This window comes from Capra hircus, chromosome 7 (assembly GCF_001704415.2).
Source record: "Capra hircus breed San Clemente chromosome 7, ASM170441v1, whole genome shotgun sequence".
NCBI lineage: Eukaryota > Metazoa > Chordata > Mammalia > Artiodactyla > Bovidae > Capra > Capra hircus.
This window is the reverse complement of record NC_030814.1, coordinates 97699575-97714989: the sequence shown is the minus strand read 5'-3', so window position 1 is coordinate 97714989 and position 15415 is coordinate 97699575. Positions and strand designations below refer to the sequence as shown.

General features: G+C 50.8%; 1 protein-coding gene across 18 annotated transcripts in view; it reads right to left on the bottom strand.

The window, feature by feature from the left end:
• The window catches only part of CACNA1A (calcium voltage-gated channel subunit alpha1 A), a 250975-nt gene that overhangs the window by 56561 nt on the left and 178999 nt on the right, over nt 1-15415 (bottom strand). For 11 of the 18 annotated variants that reach the window (XM_018051221.1, XM_018051220.1, XM_018051232.1 and 8 more), the window contains 5 exons: nt 14318-14456; nt 12626-12755; nt 7928-7987; nt 7042-7148; nt 598-609 (listed from right to left, as the gene is read on the bottom strand). In XM_018051221.1, the coding sequence (XP_017906710.1) occupies nt 598-609; nt 7042-7148; nt 7928-7987; nt 12626-12755; nt 14318-14456 (448 nt within the window). The remainder of the gene's footprint in view (nt 1-597; nt 610-7041; nt 7149-7927; nt 7988-12625; nt 12756-14317; nt 14457-15415) is intronic. The other 7 variants (XM_018051225.1, XM_018051229.1, XM_018051226.1 and 4 more) reach the window with 1 other exon arrangement.

Genomic DNA, 15415 nt, shown 5'->3' with positions numbered 1-15415 from the left:
AAAAAGGACTCTGTGGCCATTGTGGGGATGTCTCTCTCCCAGGAGGCACATCTCCCTTGGGAGAGGCTGAAATAATCCTCTTTGTTGAGACACCAAGGAGAGTGTTCCCGGCAGTTTGGTTCCTGAGCATGCAGGAAAGGCTTGATCAAGGTATTCTCACAGAAAACAACCAGATTTTCGAATCATTTTGTTGAGACTGTAGATGTTCCTGGAGGAGGGGAGTTATTCCTCTTAAAGCGCAAGCCCTCATTGTTTGGAATGTCCACGCTTCTCCCACCTGGGAAGTTAGACATTCATTCCCCTGATAACCACCCATCCGGCTTGTCTGTCCTACTGAAGTCAGATCATGGGGAACACGCCCTCCATGCCCGTTACATTCTCTGCCAAGAACTGGGCTAAACGGTGGGTCATGGTGACAGGCAGTGGCCAAGACCCCTGCAGGCTCAGGCTCCCTGGAGAGTAGGCCGAGGGGCTCTGGTCACTGCAAGCGACAGGACGGCAGCAATGACGCGAAGCTACGGAGACAGGCCCAGAACCAACACGGCTGCGTCAGGGCATAGAGAACAAGACAGAACGAGAGAGAGAGAGGCACTTTACCGTGTGCTGCTCCTGGTGAGGTGGCGTCGGAGGGAGAGACAGGTCGTAAGCGGCCTCAGAAGAAAGAACACAGAACACGCGCACACACACGCACGCGCACCCGAGCGCGCCCTTGCCCCGCCCGGGCACCAGGAGGCGCCGCCTCGGGCCCGCGGCTCCGGATGGTGTCCATCCTTCCATCTGGAAGACCTCCGTTCCAACCCCTGCCCTTGGCAGGCTCCCGGCACTGCCAAACAGCACCGAGGAAGCCAGATTTTCAAGTCGCAGGACAGCCAAAGTTATCAGCTACCGAAGGCGAATTTGCCACTGAAGGTCACTGCCAAGAGCTGGAGAAAAAACCCTTTTCTCCAGGGTTTCTGGGACGGGAAGACTTTAGAATATCTTTTTTTCCCCGCCCCGGCCACTCTGTGCTGCATGTGGGATCTTAGTTCCCCAATCAGGGACCGAACCAGCAACTCTAGGTGCATTGGAAGCACGGAGTCTCAACCACTGGACGGCCAAGGAAGTCCTTTGAAATGTCTTGAAGGGGATGAGCTTTGGAGTTGGGGAGACCTGGGTTTGAATCCCAGCACTGCCTTTAATTTATTGTGTGTTCGTTTTTGCACTAATTTTCTAATAGATTTCAGCCGGGACGAATGGGCGCTTGATGAGTGCTGGAATAAAGCAAACGGATAAACAGAAAGTACCCATTCACAAAGCAGGAGGAAAGACTCCAGCTGCTTGGAGGTGCCCTTAACTATCGCCCTCCTCTGTGAAACAGCCCTTGGGGATGCTGAGGTTTGATACACATTTATGGCCCTGACTTTACTCCCTAAGTTATGAAGAAGAGAGAAGGCCGCTAGCAGTTCCGATTTGGGATGAAATTAAGGGGCGACTCTCAAGAGTCTTTTGGGAAACCTCTCCGCATCTGGCAGCGGCCCCTTGCACAACTCGTCTTTGGACTCAAGGCTCAGTCTTATTATGACCCTCCAACCATGACTGGAGATCAAGGTGTAAGACACTTGATGCTGTTATTCACAGAACAGTGCAGCTGCCAGACAGATACTCTTCAGAATTTCCCACCTGCCCCACCCTCTTTTGAAATTGGTGATATTTCTGAAACTATGATGGCTTAATGTCTACAGATATTCCCACTGGAGCCTTCCTCCTCCTGCTGCCTTATCATGAAACCTCAGCAGTGCTCAAAGCTCAGTGCATCTAGGAATTAGTGCGTAGACAGAATGGTATAGACTCTCCTTTTTGGATTACTGAGGAAGGTTTTCTCAAATTTATTTTTTAACTTTTAAAATCATTAATCCATGGCTTGTGGGATTATAGTTCCCATGCCCCCTGCAGTGGAAGCTTGGAATCTTAACCACTGGACCATCAGGGAAGTCCCTGGAGAAATGTTTCAACAACTGATTTCTGCTCAGTCTGATGGATGACATAAGGTGTAATATGGGAGTCTTCTGAATGTCACTGTGTCTGCCTGTGGGAGGGTGGTACCATTACACCCATTTTCCAGATGAGGCAGCTGAGACTTAGAGAGGGAAAGTGATTTATCCAGAGTCACACAGCCAGCAAGAGACAGACTGAGCTTCAAACCCAGGTTTGTATATCTTGCACTCTAATCTTCTATTTCTTTCCATTTCATTGTACACACACAAAAGAATGCCTTCAAAGGTAGGGCCTGTTTTGAGGAGGATAATTTAAAAAAAAAAAATGGCTTCCTCCTTCGGCTTCCTTGCAGTTGGGCTCCTGAGCATGCAGGAGTGGCTTGACCCAGGTGCTCGGCCAGCTGTGCTGGCCTGCTTTGCGGGAGGAGTGGCAGCTCCAGATGGACTCTTGGCAGCGAGGCAGGACCACGAGCCCCCAGCTGCTGAGAAGTGGCAGTTGGCCACCCCGATGCATGGGCACAGAGCGTGATGTCATGTGTGGTGACTCATGAAATGGTGTGTTAATGGAGGTCGCATGGACACGGCACACAGTCAGTGGATGGAGCAGGACACACACGCACACGCACACGCACACGGATATTTGGGGGAGGTGCAGGAGGAGTAGAAACCAACACGAGAGCTTCGACACATCCTTCGGAAGACCACAGGGATCATCTTCCCATATCCCAGACGGGGCCACAATCACAGCACTGCAGAATCCTTGCCTCCACCCCAACAGGCCAGAACAGCAAGATTCCTTTCAACAAAGAAGGGAATAGTCTCACAGCCTCTTCCCCTGGACTTCTAGGCTTTGCTGGAGACTCAAGGAACCCAGCCAGGCCAGGCTGTCAGGTCTCATCCTCCTGATTCGTGAAACTGTCCACATTCAGGGCTGAGAGTTGGGCGGCAACCTTGAATCTGACAGTTGAACTCAACCCTAGTGATCCTGCCTGCGTGCTTCGTTGCTCAGTCATGTCCAACTCTTTGCGAACCCACAGGCTGTAGCCTGCCAGGCTCCTCAGTCTGTGGGATTCTCCAGGCAAGAATGCTGGAGTGGGTTGCCATCTCCTCCTCCAGGGCATCTTCCCAACCCAGGGGTTGAACCTGTGTCTCCTGAAGCTCCTGCACTGCAGGCGGATTCTCAACCACTGGGCCATTAAGCCCTTAGTGATCTTGCTAGACTCATTTCCCCCCACAATCTCTCTGGGCTTCAGTTTCCTCATGTACAAAAAAGGGAATAATAAGAGAAATTCTTGCATGGGGCTGTAAAGATTAAGTAAATGGAGGCTGTTACTATCATTATTGTCCAGTCAAGTGTCTCAAATTTATGGGGAAACCGAGGCACAGAGAGGTTCAGGGACTTGGACATAGAGAGAAACCAAACAGGCTTGCAGGAACCTTTTTTAAAAACAATCAGGTTTATTTCATACTTGCTGGGGACCGCAGCTTTGTCTATGAGGAACCAGGGACACAGGACAAAAAACGTGAATTAAAGGAACAGAAAGAAAGGAAGCAAAGGACTCTGGGACTGGGCACTCAAGTGGAGGCTCTCAGAGCATCCCTTACTCCTGCCTATATGACATCTACCAGGTAACGAGGAAAGGCCTTGTAGGGCCAGAGACCTTCTCAGGTAAGAGAGGCCAGGAACCTGAAGCCAAAGGGAGGACTCTGAAACTTTTCTGGGGAAAAGAAAAGCAGCTTGACGGCTCCTTCTCTGGTGGAATGGCCTCAGGCATGCGGGAGTTGCTAGATCAAGGCACTCCACCAGCTGTGCCTGGCCTGTAGCCCTGCCCTGGACGGGAACTGGCAGGACCAGATGGATTCTTGGCAGTGAGGTGGGGAGGGTGTGGCAGGGGTGGGGTCTCAGAGCCTACCTATTCCATCCTTGTGACCATCACATAAAGGTGCTCCCTGGGTTGTCAGCCCTTCTAAAACCCCAAGAACGTTCCTAACACTCGTCAGGATCCCACTGGCAAAACTACACATCCCAGTTCCTGCAAGACATGTAAGTTCACTGAGACTCATAGGGATGACCTGAAATCCCTTTCCAGACCCTTTCCTCAAACAGGAATTTAAAAAACAATTTGAAACAGGGATTTTCAAGGGCATGGACTGGCTGGCTTTCTGCCTGTAGCAACTTCATAAAACCAGTTTCAAAGGTTGACTCTGCAAACATGCTGCCAGATTTCTGTGAGCTGTAGGCTCATTTTGAATGCCCTTGTATAACTTTATATTTAAAGCGAAAACTCAAAAAATTAAAAACACAAAATCAGCTCCCTGCGGCAGATTCTTTTGCAAACACAAAGAATCCTTTTGCTGATTGATTCTGGGTGGAAAAATAATTTTGTTTTTTGCAGATTAGGTTTGCTTCAAATTGAGTCTAATTGTAGCTTCAGGGAAACTAGGCCCATCATGGCAAAGTTTTATGACTGAGAGGCTTGTTTCCCAAACTGCGAGGTCAAATGGGGGATGGAGGTGGGACAGGGCAATGGTGGGGGCCCCCCTCTTTGACAGTGAAACTTGTTGGCTCCCACAGAGGTCTGGAAGGAAAGTTCCAAGGATGAATTGATGCGTAGCAGACACTACTTCTACTGTGCTACACCTAGGCGGGTAAGACAGAGGGCGAAACCCACTACCCAGGCCAGGCCACAGCGGGCAAAGTAGGGGGGCTGTGTGTGGAGATGGACGTGGTCTCTTCCTGAGCCCTGGGGGACTTGGGAGCTGCTGGGCAGATGTCATCCTGGAGGGCTGGAGGAAGTGTGGGAGGGGGTGCCTCCCTGCACTTGCCTTCCCCGGTCCTGGAGACCACCCCAGGTTGGAACATGGTGGGGACTGGGTCGTTGATGCCAGAGTGAATGGTGGAGTGCCTGCCTTCTCCAGGCCCTGTGGCCAGGTTAGGCAGAAGGTCAAGGCAAGGGAGAGGATGGAAGGGATAAAAAGAGATGGGAGGAGAAGGAGAGGGAAGAAAGGATGGGGGAGGCTAGGGAAGGGGAGGGGAGGGGAAGAAGGGAGGGGGAGGGGAGGGGAAGAAGGGAGGGGAGGGGCAGTGGAGGCAGGGGCTGGGGGGAGAGAGAGAGGGGGCAGGGGAGGGAGTCAGAGAGAGGGAAGGAGAGAGAAAAGGGGCAAAGAGAAAGAGGGAGAAAACAGAAACAGGAGCAAGGGAGGGAAGGGGATCTGAGAGGGATTCACCCCAGGCTTTTCAGAATTGAAACTTTCTCAGAACCTAGCATGGTTCCTAACTGACCTTGCAGGAGTTGCTCAAATAACTGATGGATGGAGGGAGAAGCATATTTAATTACATTCTCATACACATAGTGTATTGCCTTTTAAAATCTTTTTTCGGGGGAAGAAATTTGTGCTCACTCGAGAAGAAACCAATTGTACCTTGTTTATATTTTACACATCTAACTCCAATGGGGCTGAATTTTTTTTTTTTTGGTCATTTTTATTAATCAGCATTCTGTGAAATTTCTATGTTACATCCTGTATTCACTTAACTGTTGAGGTTCAGTGTTTCTTACTGACTTGTAATTGCTTTTTATATGTGAAGGCCATGGATGCCTTGTTTTATTTGTGGCAATCTTTCCCCTCTAATTTGCTGTGCACTTCACTTTGACTATTATCACTATTAAATCTACAGGACATCGTAATAATAATGGAGCCAAACTTCTCGAATTTTTAAGACGATCGCTATCACTGATGATCAAATACTCAAATACTTAAAAAAGTGGGAGAGAGAGAAGAAAGGGGAGAGGAGGGAGGGAGGGAGGAAAACAAGAGAAAGAAAAGGAGAGAGGGTAGAAGGAGAGTGGACCGGAAGAGGAGGAGAAAGTAGATGATAAAGAGAAGGAGGCGGAAAGTCCGGCTGGACTCAGAAACACATTCAGCCTCCTTTCACGGTACATCTCCACCAGCTCAGAGGTGTTCAGAAACTCTGGAGATTTCTAGCTCTTCTGACACAACTTGACCTCATTGTGGTCCCAGGAGTGGCCCACTTTAGCCCTTAAATTGGAAATGGGCCACCACGCTGGCCTCCTGACAAGCCAAGCCCTCATTGTTTGGTCGGGGGCCATTCAAGGACTCCTCCAGGCCTGCTGAGAGGGGCCAGGAGGCAGCGGCGCAGAGGAAGCCCCTGGCTTCTCATTACGTGGGTGAGGTGGGGCTGAGTCCTTTTGAGACGCCTTTCTAGGAATGATCCACTGTGACTGGACACAGACAAGGTCTGTAAAAAGGCTTGCTTCTGGATTAGGAGCTGATTAGGTTTTCTGACCCCAAACATCTACAACTTGAGGAATGTACTGCTAAGTTTGCTCCCAGGACCCTAAGAGCTAATGGCTCCTCAGTCCTTAGACGCCATCTTGGAGTTGCCACCCTGGGCGCCATCTTGGAATGGCTACTAAGCCTTTGGGTGCCATCTTGGAATGACTGCCCAGAACTCAACTGCCACTTTGACATGGTTGCCCAGAACCTAGGCGCCATCTTGGAATGGCTTCTCAACCCTTGGGTGCTATTTTGGAATGGCTGCCCACAGTGTGGGTAGCATCTTGGAGTGGGCTGATGAGACACGGCCTTTCAGGCTGTCCTAGGACTGCCAGGAGAAGTTCAAGACACACGAGGGGAGTCGTCAGGCCTAGAATTACAGGGCCTTCAGGCAGAGGGTGGGGGTCCAAATTCTCATGCACATTCATTTCCTGATTGTCTTTTTAGGGGCTCCCCAAAGAGACAGCGGAGCTTGTAGCACAGAAGGAAAATGAGATGTCCTGGTGGGGCTAGTCTACAGAAAGCAGCATAGCAAGGGGTTGGTGGCATGGCTGTGTGAGGAGGTAGAAGGTGGGGCCCTTCTCCTTCTTCCTCCAAGGTGGCCATCATGCAGAAGCCAACTGAAGCTCTTCCTGGTAGCATGCGGATGCCTCCTGCCACCCCAGGGCCCCCCATTCCCATCTCTACACCTCGAGAACATGTCCCCTGATCCAATGGGTTGGGGGTGGAGGGACAAAGTCGTAAGCGGAGTCCTCAAGAGGAGACTTACGTGAAGGCAAAGGCCACCAGGGCCCCACTGACCACTATGAAGTCGAGAATGTTCCAGAGGTCACGGAAGTAGGCACCCTGGTGCAGGACGAGCCCCAGGTCGATCATCTGAGGAGGAAGAGACAGAGCTCTGATCCCTCATCTCCACCCTGGGGAGCAGCATCTACCCTTTTAGGCTTGGCGGAGGGGCCACAGGAGGAAGCATGGTAGCCAACGGGACCCCCTCATTCTGAGGGGGTGGGTCAGAGGCCAGGGGACCTGGGAGAGGAGCGAGAAGCCCCCGCTCAAAGCCGCTTCCCACCTTGGGAAAGGTAGTTCTGACTTGCTGGTTCTTAGGTCAAAACCTCAGGGTCCCCCCGGCTCCTCACCTCACATCAGATCCATCAGCAAACCTCATTGGTTCTACTTTCTAAAGCTTCCAAGAATCTGCCCACTTTTTACCACCTTCTCTGCCACCACCCTGACTGGTTCCCATCATCTCCTGCCTGGACCAGAGCAATCATCTGCTCCCAGTTCTCTTGGGTCCCCTACTCCCCCCTCCCACCCTGCTCCTCCTTCCAAGTCTGACCTCCCACGGAGGCTAGAGGGTGCCTGTGAACACCTGAGTCCTCACGTCCCTCTGCTCAGACCTTTCCATGGCTCCCACCTCACTCGGGATAAAAGCCCAAGACCGCCCCGTGGCCCCCACGTCCCTGCCCAAATCGTCCGAGTCACCGCCGCTCTCATCTCCCTGCTCTCCTTTCCCTACTCTCCTCTCTCACGTTCAGCCACATCAGCTTCCTCGCTGTTCCTCAAACACACCAAGCATTTCCAATCTCTGGGGTGAGCCTCTTGCACCAAGGTGGCATTCTTGAGAGTGCAGAATCCTGTGGAGCCCTGGCACTCACCTTGATCACCATCTCAAAGGTAAAGACGCCTGTAAAAACGTAGTCAAAATATCGCAGCACCTGCAGGGGATAAAAGCAAGCGGGGCAGTGGATCACTGGCTTGCTCCAGCAGAGCCCCCGTGAACCTAGCCATGGCCCACTGGGGTATGTGGCCTCTAGCAAAGTCCCCAAGGGACAGAGTCTCCACCCACATGAGAAAATGCTGCAGCCATGTACAGTGGGGCAGGTCCTGCACTGCACAAGGGCCCCTCCCACCCTGTCTCGGTGCAGATTTGTATGTTGTGAATGAAAGTGTCCAGCAGATGGCAGCAAAGTCCTAACAAAATCATTGTTAAGGATAGTTTGCTCACCAATGGGAAGGGTGCCTTTTTTTACTTGCCCAAAGCCCTAGATGGACTAGAGGGTGGCCTCAGGGAAGTTCAGGAAAGACTCTTACCTCTTTTGGCAACAAGTCTGATTCCCCAGTGTCTCTGACTTTCTGGTCTCCTGGGTGAGCAACTGTTCCCGCACAGAGTTTCCTAAACATGATTAGCCTCCAGGACAGACACTGGGGACCGACCTCACTGCGGCATCCACTTCCTCCCAAGTACACAGCCATACCCTCATCAGAGTGGGTTGATTCTCCCTCTCCCCGCTACCCTACACAAGACCAAGTACTAGCGGTTTCTGAACGGGCAATGTCTTGCACTCTGGCCTCGTTCCTGGCCAAACCACAGCACATCCCTTGTGTGACCTTGGCGTGGGGATGGTGAGTGGCATGAGGATGCTGGCAAAGGGCCCAGCACGCGGTAACCCGAGGGGCTGGCCTCAGATCCGACTTGTAGGGAGGGCTGCTAATTACTGAGCAGGCCACCAGAGGGCGCCTGTGAGCACACAAGTCAGATCACTGCCCCCTTCTCTGCTCAAGAACCCTCTATGGCTCCCACCTTACTCAGGGTGAAAGTCTGTTTGGCCACCTCCCTTCCCTCACCTTGTCCCGCTCTCCTCTGGCTCACTCTGCTTCTGCCACCCTGGATAGTCTTAGCTCAGGGCCTTTGTACGGGTTTGTCGGCCTGGAATACGCTTCCCCATGTTCCACCTGATATTCTCTCTCTCCTCCTTTATGGCTTTGCTCAAATATCACATTCCCGACCGCCTGATTTAAATCTCATTTTCCTGCAGCTTGCAACCTTCCTTACCAAGTCTACCCCTTCCCCCACATCCCTCACCCCTGGCACTTTTCACTTCCTGGCAAACTATTTGTTATAGTTATTAATAACGTCACTGTCCATCTCCCCCACGTGCATGTCAGCCTCACGGGGGCAGGGATGTCTGCCTGTCCCTGTGCTATGTCCAGCTTATAGCACAGGGCCAGGCATACAGTAGATACTCAAGAAATGCTTGCTGACTGAATGCATGAGGCTGGGGCTACACTGGGTCCTGCAGGAGCTGGGCTCTGCGACCTGTGTGGTCACATTCTCATTCTCATCATGTGTGGGGCTTGGAGGGCCCTCCGAGACCGGAGTGGCCAGGGTAGCTGACTTCCTGGGATGGGTGGCAGGTGCAAGGGCTCGGTAGGTTCTGGGAAGGGTGAAGGGGTGGTGGTGGGAGAGCATTTGAGGTGTACCAGGCAGCTGAAACAACACGCATAAAGGTCTGGTGTTCTGCGAGCTCTGGGAATGCAGGGACTACCGTACACCCTGTCAATCCTTGATATTTAGCTCAGCACCTGGCACATGGTAGTTGCTTATTAAATAATTACTAAATAAAGCAATGAATGGAAAGAAAGGTAGGCCAGGTGGTCAGATGAATCAAATTCTGGAGAACTCAATGAATGGAGCGGGAGGAAATCAAAGGGCCAGTAAATTAGGGTCAACCATACCTAACGTGTAGATCCTTTTGACTTCTACAAATGGCAATTTTCTGTGACTCAGTGGAATCCAAAATTCTCAGTCTCATTTATCATAGGGAAATACAAATCAAAAGTCCTGATAAGACTCATTTAGGTTGGCTAAATGAAAGAACCAACAGCACAAGCGTCGGCAAGACTGTGGAGCAGTGAAAGCCTTGTACGTTGCTGGTGTGTGTCGCCGCCTCACTCAGTAAACATTCAGGCTGCAAATTGGGGCTGACCATATGCAAGTTCTATGATCCAGAAACTCAATTTCCAGTTTTATACCCCGGAGAGAGTCAAGCCCAGGGGCCCCGTGTCAGGAGTAGGGGGTATGGTGACAGCATTCTAAGCTGCAGACAATCCAAATTCATGTCAGCTAGAAGACGGATGAACAAATAGTGCCACAGAATGGAATATTACACAGCAGTGGAAAGGAATGACCCGAGAAAATAAGAACTCATCTCAAGGCTGAGCGACAGAACAGATGCACAGAATTATTCCATCTGCTCAGTGTTAGAAGCAGGAAGAAGTCAATTCTTCTGTTTAAACATGCACGTGTAGCTGGGAGAATGAGAGGAGCTAAGAAATGCTCTTTCCAGAAGTGAGGGTTCAGATACCTCTAGGGTAGGGCTTTCTAAATACTGTTGACAATAGGGGTCAGATTATTCTCTGTGGCGGGGCTGCCCTGGGCACTGCAGGGTGACCGCTGCCCCTGATCCCTACCCTCTTGATGCTAGTAGCAACACCCTTGCCTGCTCCAACTCACGACCCCTGAACATGTCTGCAGACCTTGATCCTGCTTGTGAACCCAACTTCACGGGGAGGGACGAATCGAAGAGGTGCCTGTGGTTGAGGTCTGTTTTGTTCTATTAATACTTCTTGCCTTGGGTGGTGCTTACATGGGTGTGTGCACTTTAAAATCCTTGATAAATGAATGGATTGTATGTGTTCTGTTCATTTTTCTGAGGCCTGTTCCAGATCAGCTAATGAACAGAACTAGGGGAGGGGTCCCAGGGTGTCAGCTGCCAATAAGGGGCCACCATGCACTTGAAGAGGGAGGGCTTAAAATTTTTTTTTTGGCTGTGCCATGAGGCATGTGGGATTTCAGTTCTCCAAAGATCAAATCCACACCCCCTGCAATGGAAGTGTGGAATCTTATCCCCTGGACCACCAGGGAAGCCCGGAAGAGGGAGGGCTTTGGGGAGAGATGCTTCAACTGGGAGATGGAGTGTGATGGGGCAGGGGTTGGGGAGCCAGAACTTTGCAACTGCTCCACGGGGGGCTGCTCCTAGCCCTGTCAGGGTTCTCTTCAGCCCCAGGAGCTCAGGGGTTCCCCTGGACCCCCTTTGCCCATCCTCTCCCTGCCAGAGATGAAGCCTGCTCCAGTCTCCTAGAGTCGACAGGGGGTCTGTTGACCTCTCTTGGGACACCCCCTCCACGAGCCTGGCTCCCTGGGTCCTGGGGGGTGGGGGAAGTGGGCATCAGGAGATAACAGAGTGCAGCTTCAGCCCTGCCCTGGTACCAGGTTCCTCTGGGAGCCTTGTTCTAATTACTTCCTTCCATCTCCCCTATCAGGTCCCCAAGGGGCTTGCCAGGCCAGTGAAGGCAGGGAAAGTGCAAAGTAAGCTGCAGACGGGCTTGATTTATGGGACTTGCCAGCCTCGCCAAGGCTCCTAACCTACTTAGCGAGGGCGGCGGGCCTGGCTCCCAGTGGAAAATGGTTCCTATGTGTGGGGGGTGATGGGCGTAGAGAGAGGAGCTGGGGAAGATGGTACAGCCGTCAGTCCTGCCTCTGTCACCTCCTGGCCTGCTGGTGCCTTGGTTTCTGCTCTCAACCACACTCATTTCTGCCCGGCAGGACTCAAGCAGGGATAGGCACACAGGAAGCGCTTGATATGGAGACCGTTGAGGGAAGCATTGGGAGATCTAGGGTGGGCAGAACTGGAATTCTGCTGTGTGACCCCAGACAGGTCACTTAACCTCTCTGAGCCTCAGTTTCTTCATCTGTCCGATGGGGATACTCCTAGCATCTGGGGTTGTGCCTGAAACTCGGCAAGTGCTCAGTGGACGGGGGCTGTTAGCAGACCCTGGGCCCCCAAAGGAGAGTTTTTCAGTGCTCTTAGCCTGCTAAAATCTCAAAGTTTAGGCTGTGCCTAACTATAAGTTTAGGTTGTGACTGAGTCAAAGGGCTTTCCTGGTGGCTCAGATGGTAAAGAACCGGCCTGCAATGCTGGAAACGTGGATTCGATCCCTGGTTCAGGAAGATCCCTGGAGAAAGGACTGGCACCCCACTCCAGTATTCTTGCCTGGAGAATCCCATAAACAGAGGAACCTGGCAGGCTACAGTCCATGGGGTTGCAGAGAGTTGGACACCTCTGAGAGACTAACACTTTCACTTTTTTTGAGTCAAAACAATCCTTTCTTTCAAAGCTCCAAGTCAGAATGAAAAAGTCTGTTTGGTGAGACCTGGCTACACAGGGGATACCGCTGGAGCACCCTCTGCCTTCGGACTCCCCCGCATCCCATGCAGAGCTTGTGCCCTTCCACAGCCTGCCAGCCTCACTCTCCTCACCAGAGATTCCAGCAGTTTCCAGCCCCAGCCACTCTTGGGCCATCTCTCCGCCACCAGACACACAGAACCACTGTCTCAAGGAACATCCTTCATCAAGCCCAGAATCAGGGCCTCCCCTCCCAACCAGTGGCCACGGGGGCTGTGCCCAGGGCTGACCCTAACATTCCTTCCACCCCAGCTATCAGCTTTTCACGAGGCAGGAGACAGTGACAGAGGAGCTGGGCTGGGGAGGAGCCTGCTGGGTGAGACTCACATTGTTTCGCGGTGCATTGGGCTGAACAGGATCCTCGGCCGCCAGGGCGATGCTGCTCATGGCAATGACCATGAGGATGCACATCTCAAAGTAGCGCAGGTTCAGGATGTAATGGCACAGGCGGCGAAGGCTGTTGAGGACAGGTAGACGCGCAGAGGCCCGCTCAGGCACAGGCTCCTGAGCCCTTGTGTTCTGTCGCCTCCTTACGTCACTTACCACTATCTGAGATCTCTAACTCCCGAGGTCCCACACCCAGCAGAGTGTCAGGCTCCTACCCCTGGGGGGAGCAGGGGAGCCCTCTGCAGGGGAAGATAATTCCCACCTCTGTTTATAAGTTCCTCTCACTTCCAAACCACCCTCCTGGATGGAACATCTTAACTCACAGACTGAGTTGAATACTGTCCTTGAATCTGTAAGAGATGAAAAAGCTTTCTATGCATAAAATGTCATATAGTCTAACCAAACTGGGAAATTCTGGGTTAAGTAGATTTCTTTTTTTTAATTAGTTGAGTGACCTTAGGCAAGTTATTGTACCTCAGTGTCCTCATCAGTGAAACGACCATAATAATCGTGTCTAACTAATAAGAATGTGAGGATCAAAAGAGTTAATATATGCCTGGTACATGGTAGGGGCTCCCAAAAGTTAGTTACTTAAATTATGAATTGCAGGCCTTATCAGTGCCTTTAATACACTAATGAGACAATAATGAGATAATTAACTTTAGATTAATAATGATAAAAAATATCATGAGATTGTATGAATAGGGATGTTGGAGTCACTCTGTCTGGGCTCTCCCACTTGCTTGCTGTTTGACTTTAGGCAGGTGATTTTATCTCTCTGGACCTCAGTTTCTTCATCTGTCAAATGGGGATAAGCAGAGTGCCAACCCCTATAGGGTTATTATGAGAAAGTTTTTTTTTTTTAATTTGTAAAGCATTCAGAACCATGTCTGGTGCTGAGTGCCATATAAGAATTTCTTTATTAAAATAGAGAATGGCAACCAAATAAAAAAGTAAACACACAGGCTGAGTCTCCGAGAGGCAGGTTAGAGAAAGCCGTTTCCCCTGCAGCTTATTTGACGTGATTCTTCTTGGTGTCAAGAAGCATTTTGAGGGACCAGAGTTTCAAGAAACACTGTTTAGAAAAATGCAATTCCAAAACAACCTTTGAGCCAGCAAGACATAGATGTGGTAAATTTCTCCCCTAAATAATCTGGCCTCCTCAAGGCCCTCCCAAGACAAAGGGCCATGGAACTCAAAGACCATCTACCCAGAATCCAAACCCTCATGGAGCGTAAGTTAGGAGCAGAGCTCAGGAACCAGGGCTGTCATGTACGGTTGTAAATGTTGTGCACTGTACAAAGCAGCCATTTCTACAGGACACCTCTCACAGCACAGACGGTGTAGATTTGGGTATTTATGATAATGATTTTCTAGCTGGTGGCAGGAGGGGGTTTTTTCCAACAAACCAGTCGGAATCAGTTTTCTGAAATAAGTACTTTATGATAAGTTTCTATCTTATACGACTTAAGAAAGGGACATCGTTTTTTAATTGCTCAAAAGTTCTCTATGGACTAATGGTCTTAGAGGTGACTCTCCCCCGTTACCCTTTGTCTGGGTCTGCCCTCTGCCTGCCTTTCACTGCCCCAGTGGCAGCCCTGGGCCCCTGCCCTGGCCTTGGGCCATACTCACGGGTTGGTCGTAGAGAGGATAAACATGGAGCTGTAGGGGGGCATGGGCTTGGGGCCGTCTTCCCCGGGGTCGTCTTCCTCCTCCTCTTTCTTCTCTTCCTCCTTTTTTGGCAGTGGGTCTGGGTTGGCGTTTTTGTTCACTGTTGGGACAAGAACCAACACAGGGCTCCCTCCACGGTTTCCCACCTCTGATCTCCTGCCTAATGCCCAAAGCAGGCAATAAGCAGCTGACACAAAGTGTCTACTATGTGCCAGGCACCCTATTATGCCATTGAATCCTCACTTGACCCTATGAGGTTGGTACTTTATGATCCCCACTTTACAGATGAGGAAACTAAGGCACAGAGAGGTGAAGAGACTTGCTTAAGGTCACACGGCTGGGAAGTGGCAAAGCTGTATTTTGAACCTGGGCAGCTTGGCCCCAGAGCTTGCTCTCATTCACTCTATAGCCTTGAGTCTGCTGTGACCTTTACTGGATATTAATACAGACCTGTCCTCAGGCCCTGATGACCTTTATACTGTCACTTGGAGGCAGGCAGGGTGAGTCCCCAAAGCCCCACTTTACAGATGGGAATACTGAGCCCCTCCCATAGTCAAAATGCAGGATTCCCCCCATTAACACTCCTCTCCTGACTGAGGCGAGCCGCCACCCTCCTGAGCACTGATCCTGCAGTCTAGTTGCACTATGGGTCTATGGATAGGCTGAACCTAACGGAGCCTCAGTTTTTTCATCTATGAAATGGGCACAGTGACAAGATTTACCTTATATGACTGTGGCAAGGATTTACAGGGTAAACTTATGGACAGCTCTTACATAGAATTGGGCTACTGCTATCATCTTAAAAATAATAAACCCAGGGGATAATTTCCAAATTTCCAGTTTGGATAATTTCCAAATTTCTCAGATCGTGGTATTACATGTGGGAGGTTTTGGGAAAAGGCAAAAACAGCCAATTCCTCAAGGTCCTAGACCTGTACTATCCAGCATTTGAAACATGGCTAGTCCAAACTGCGGTATGCAGTGTGAAACATGCTAGATTTTCAAGACTGAGTAGGAGAAAAAGAATGTAAACATATGTAACAATAATGTAAAAAACAT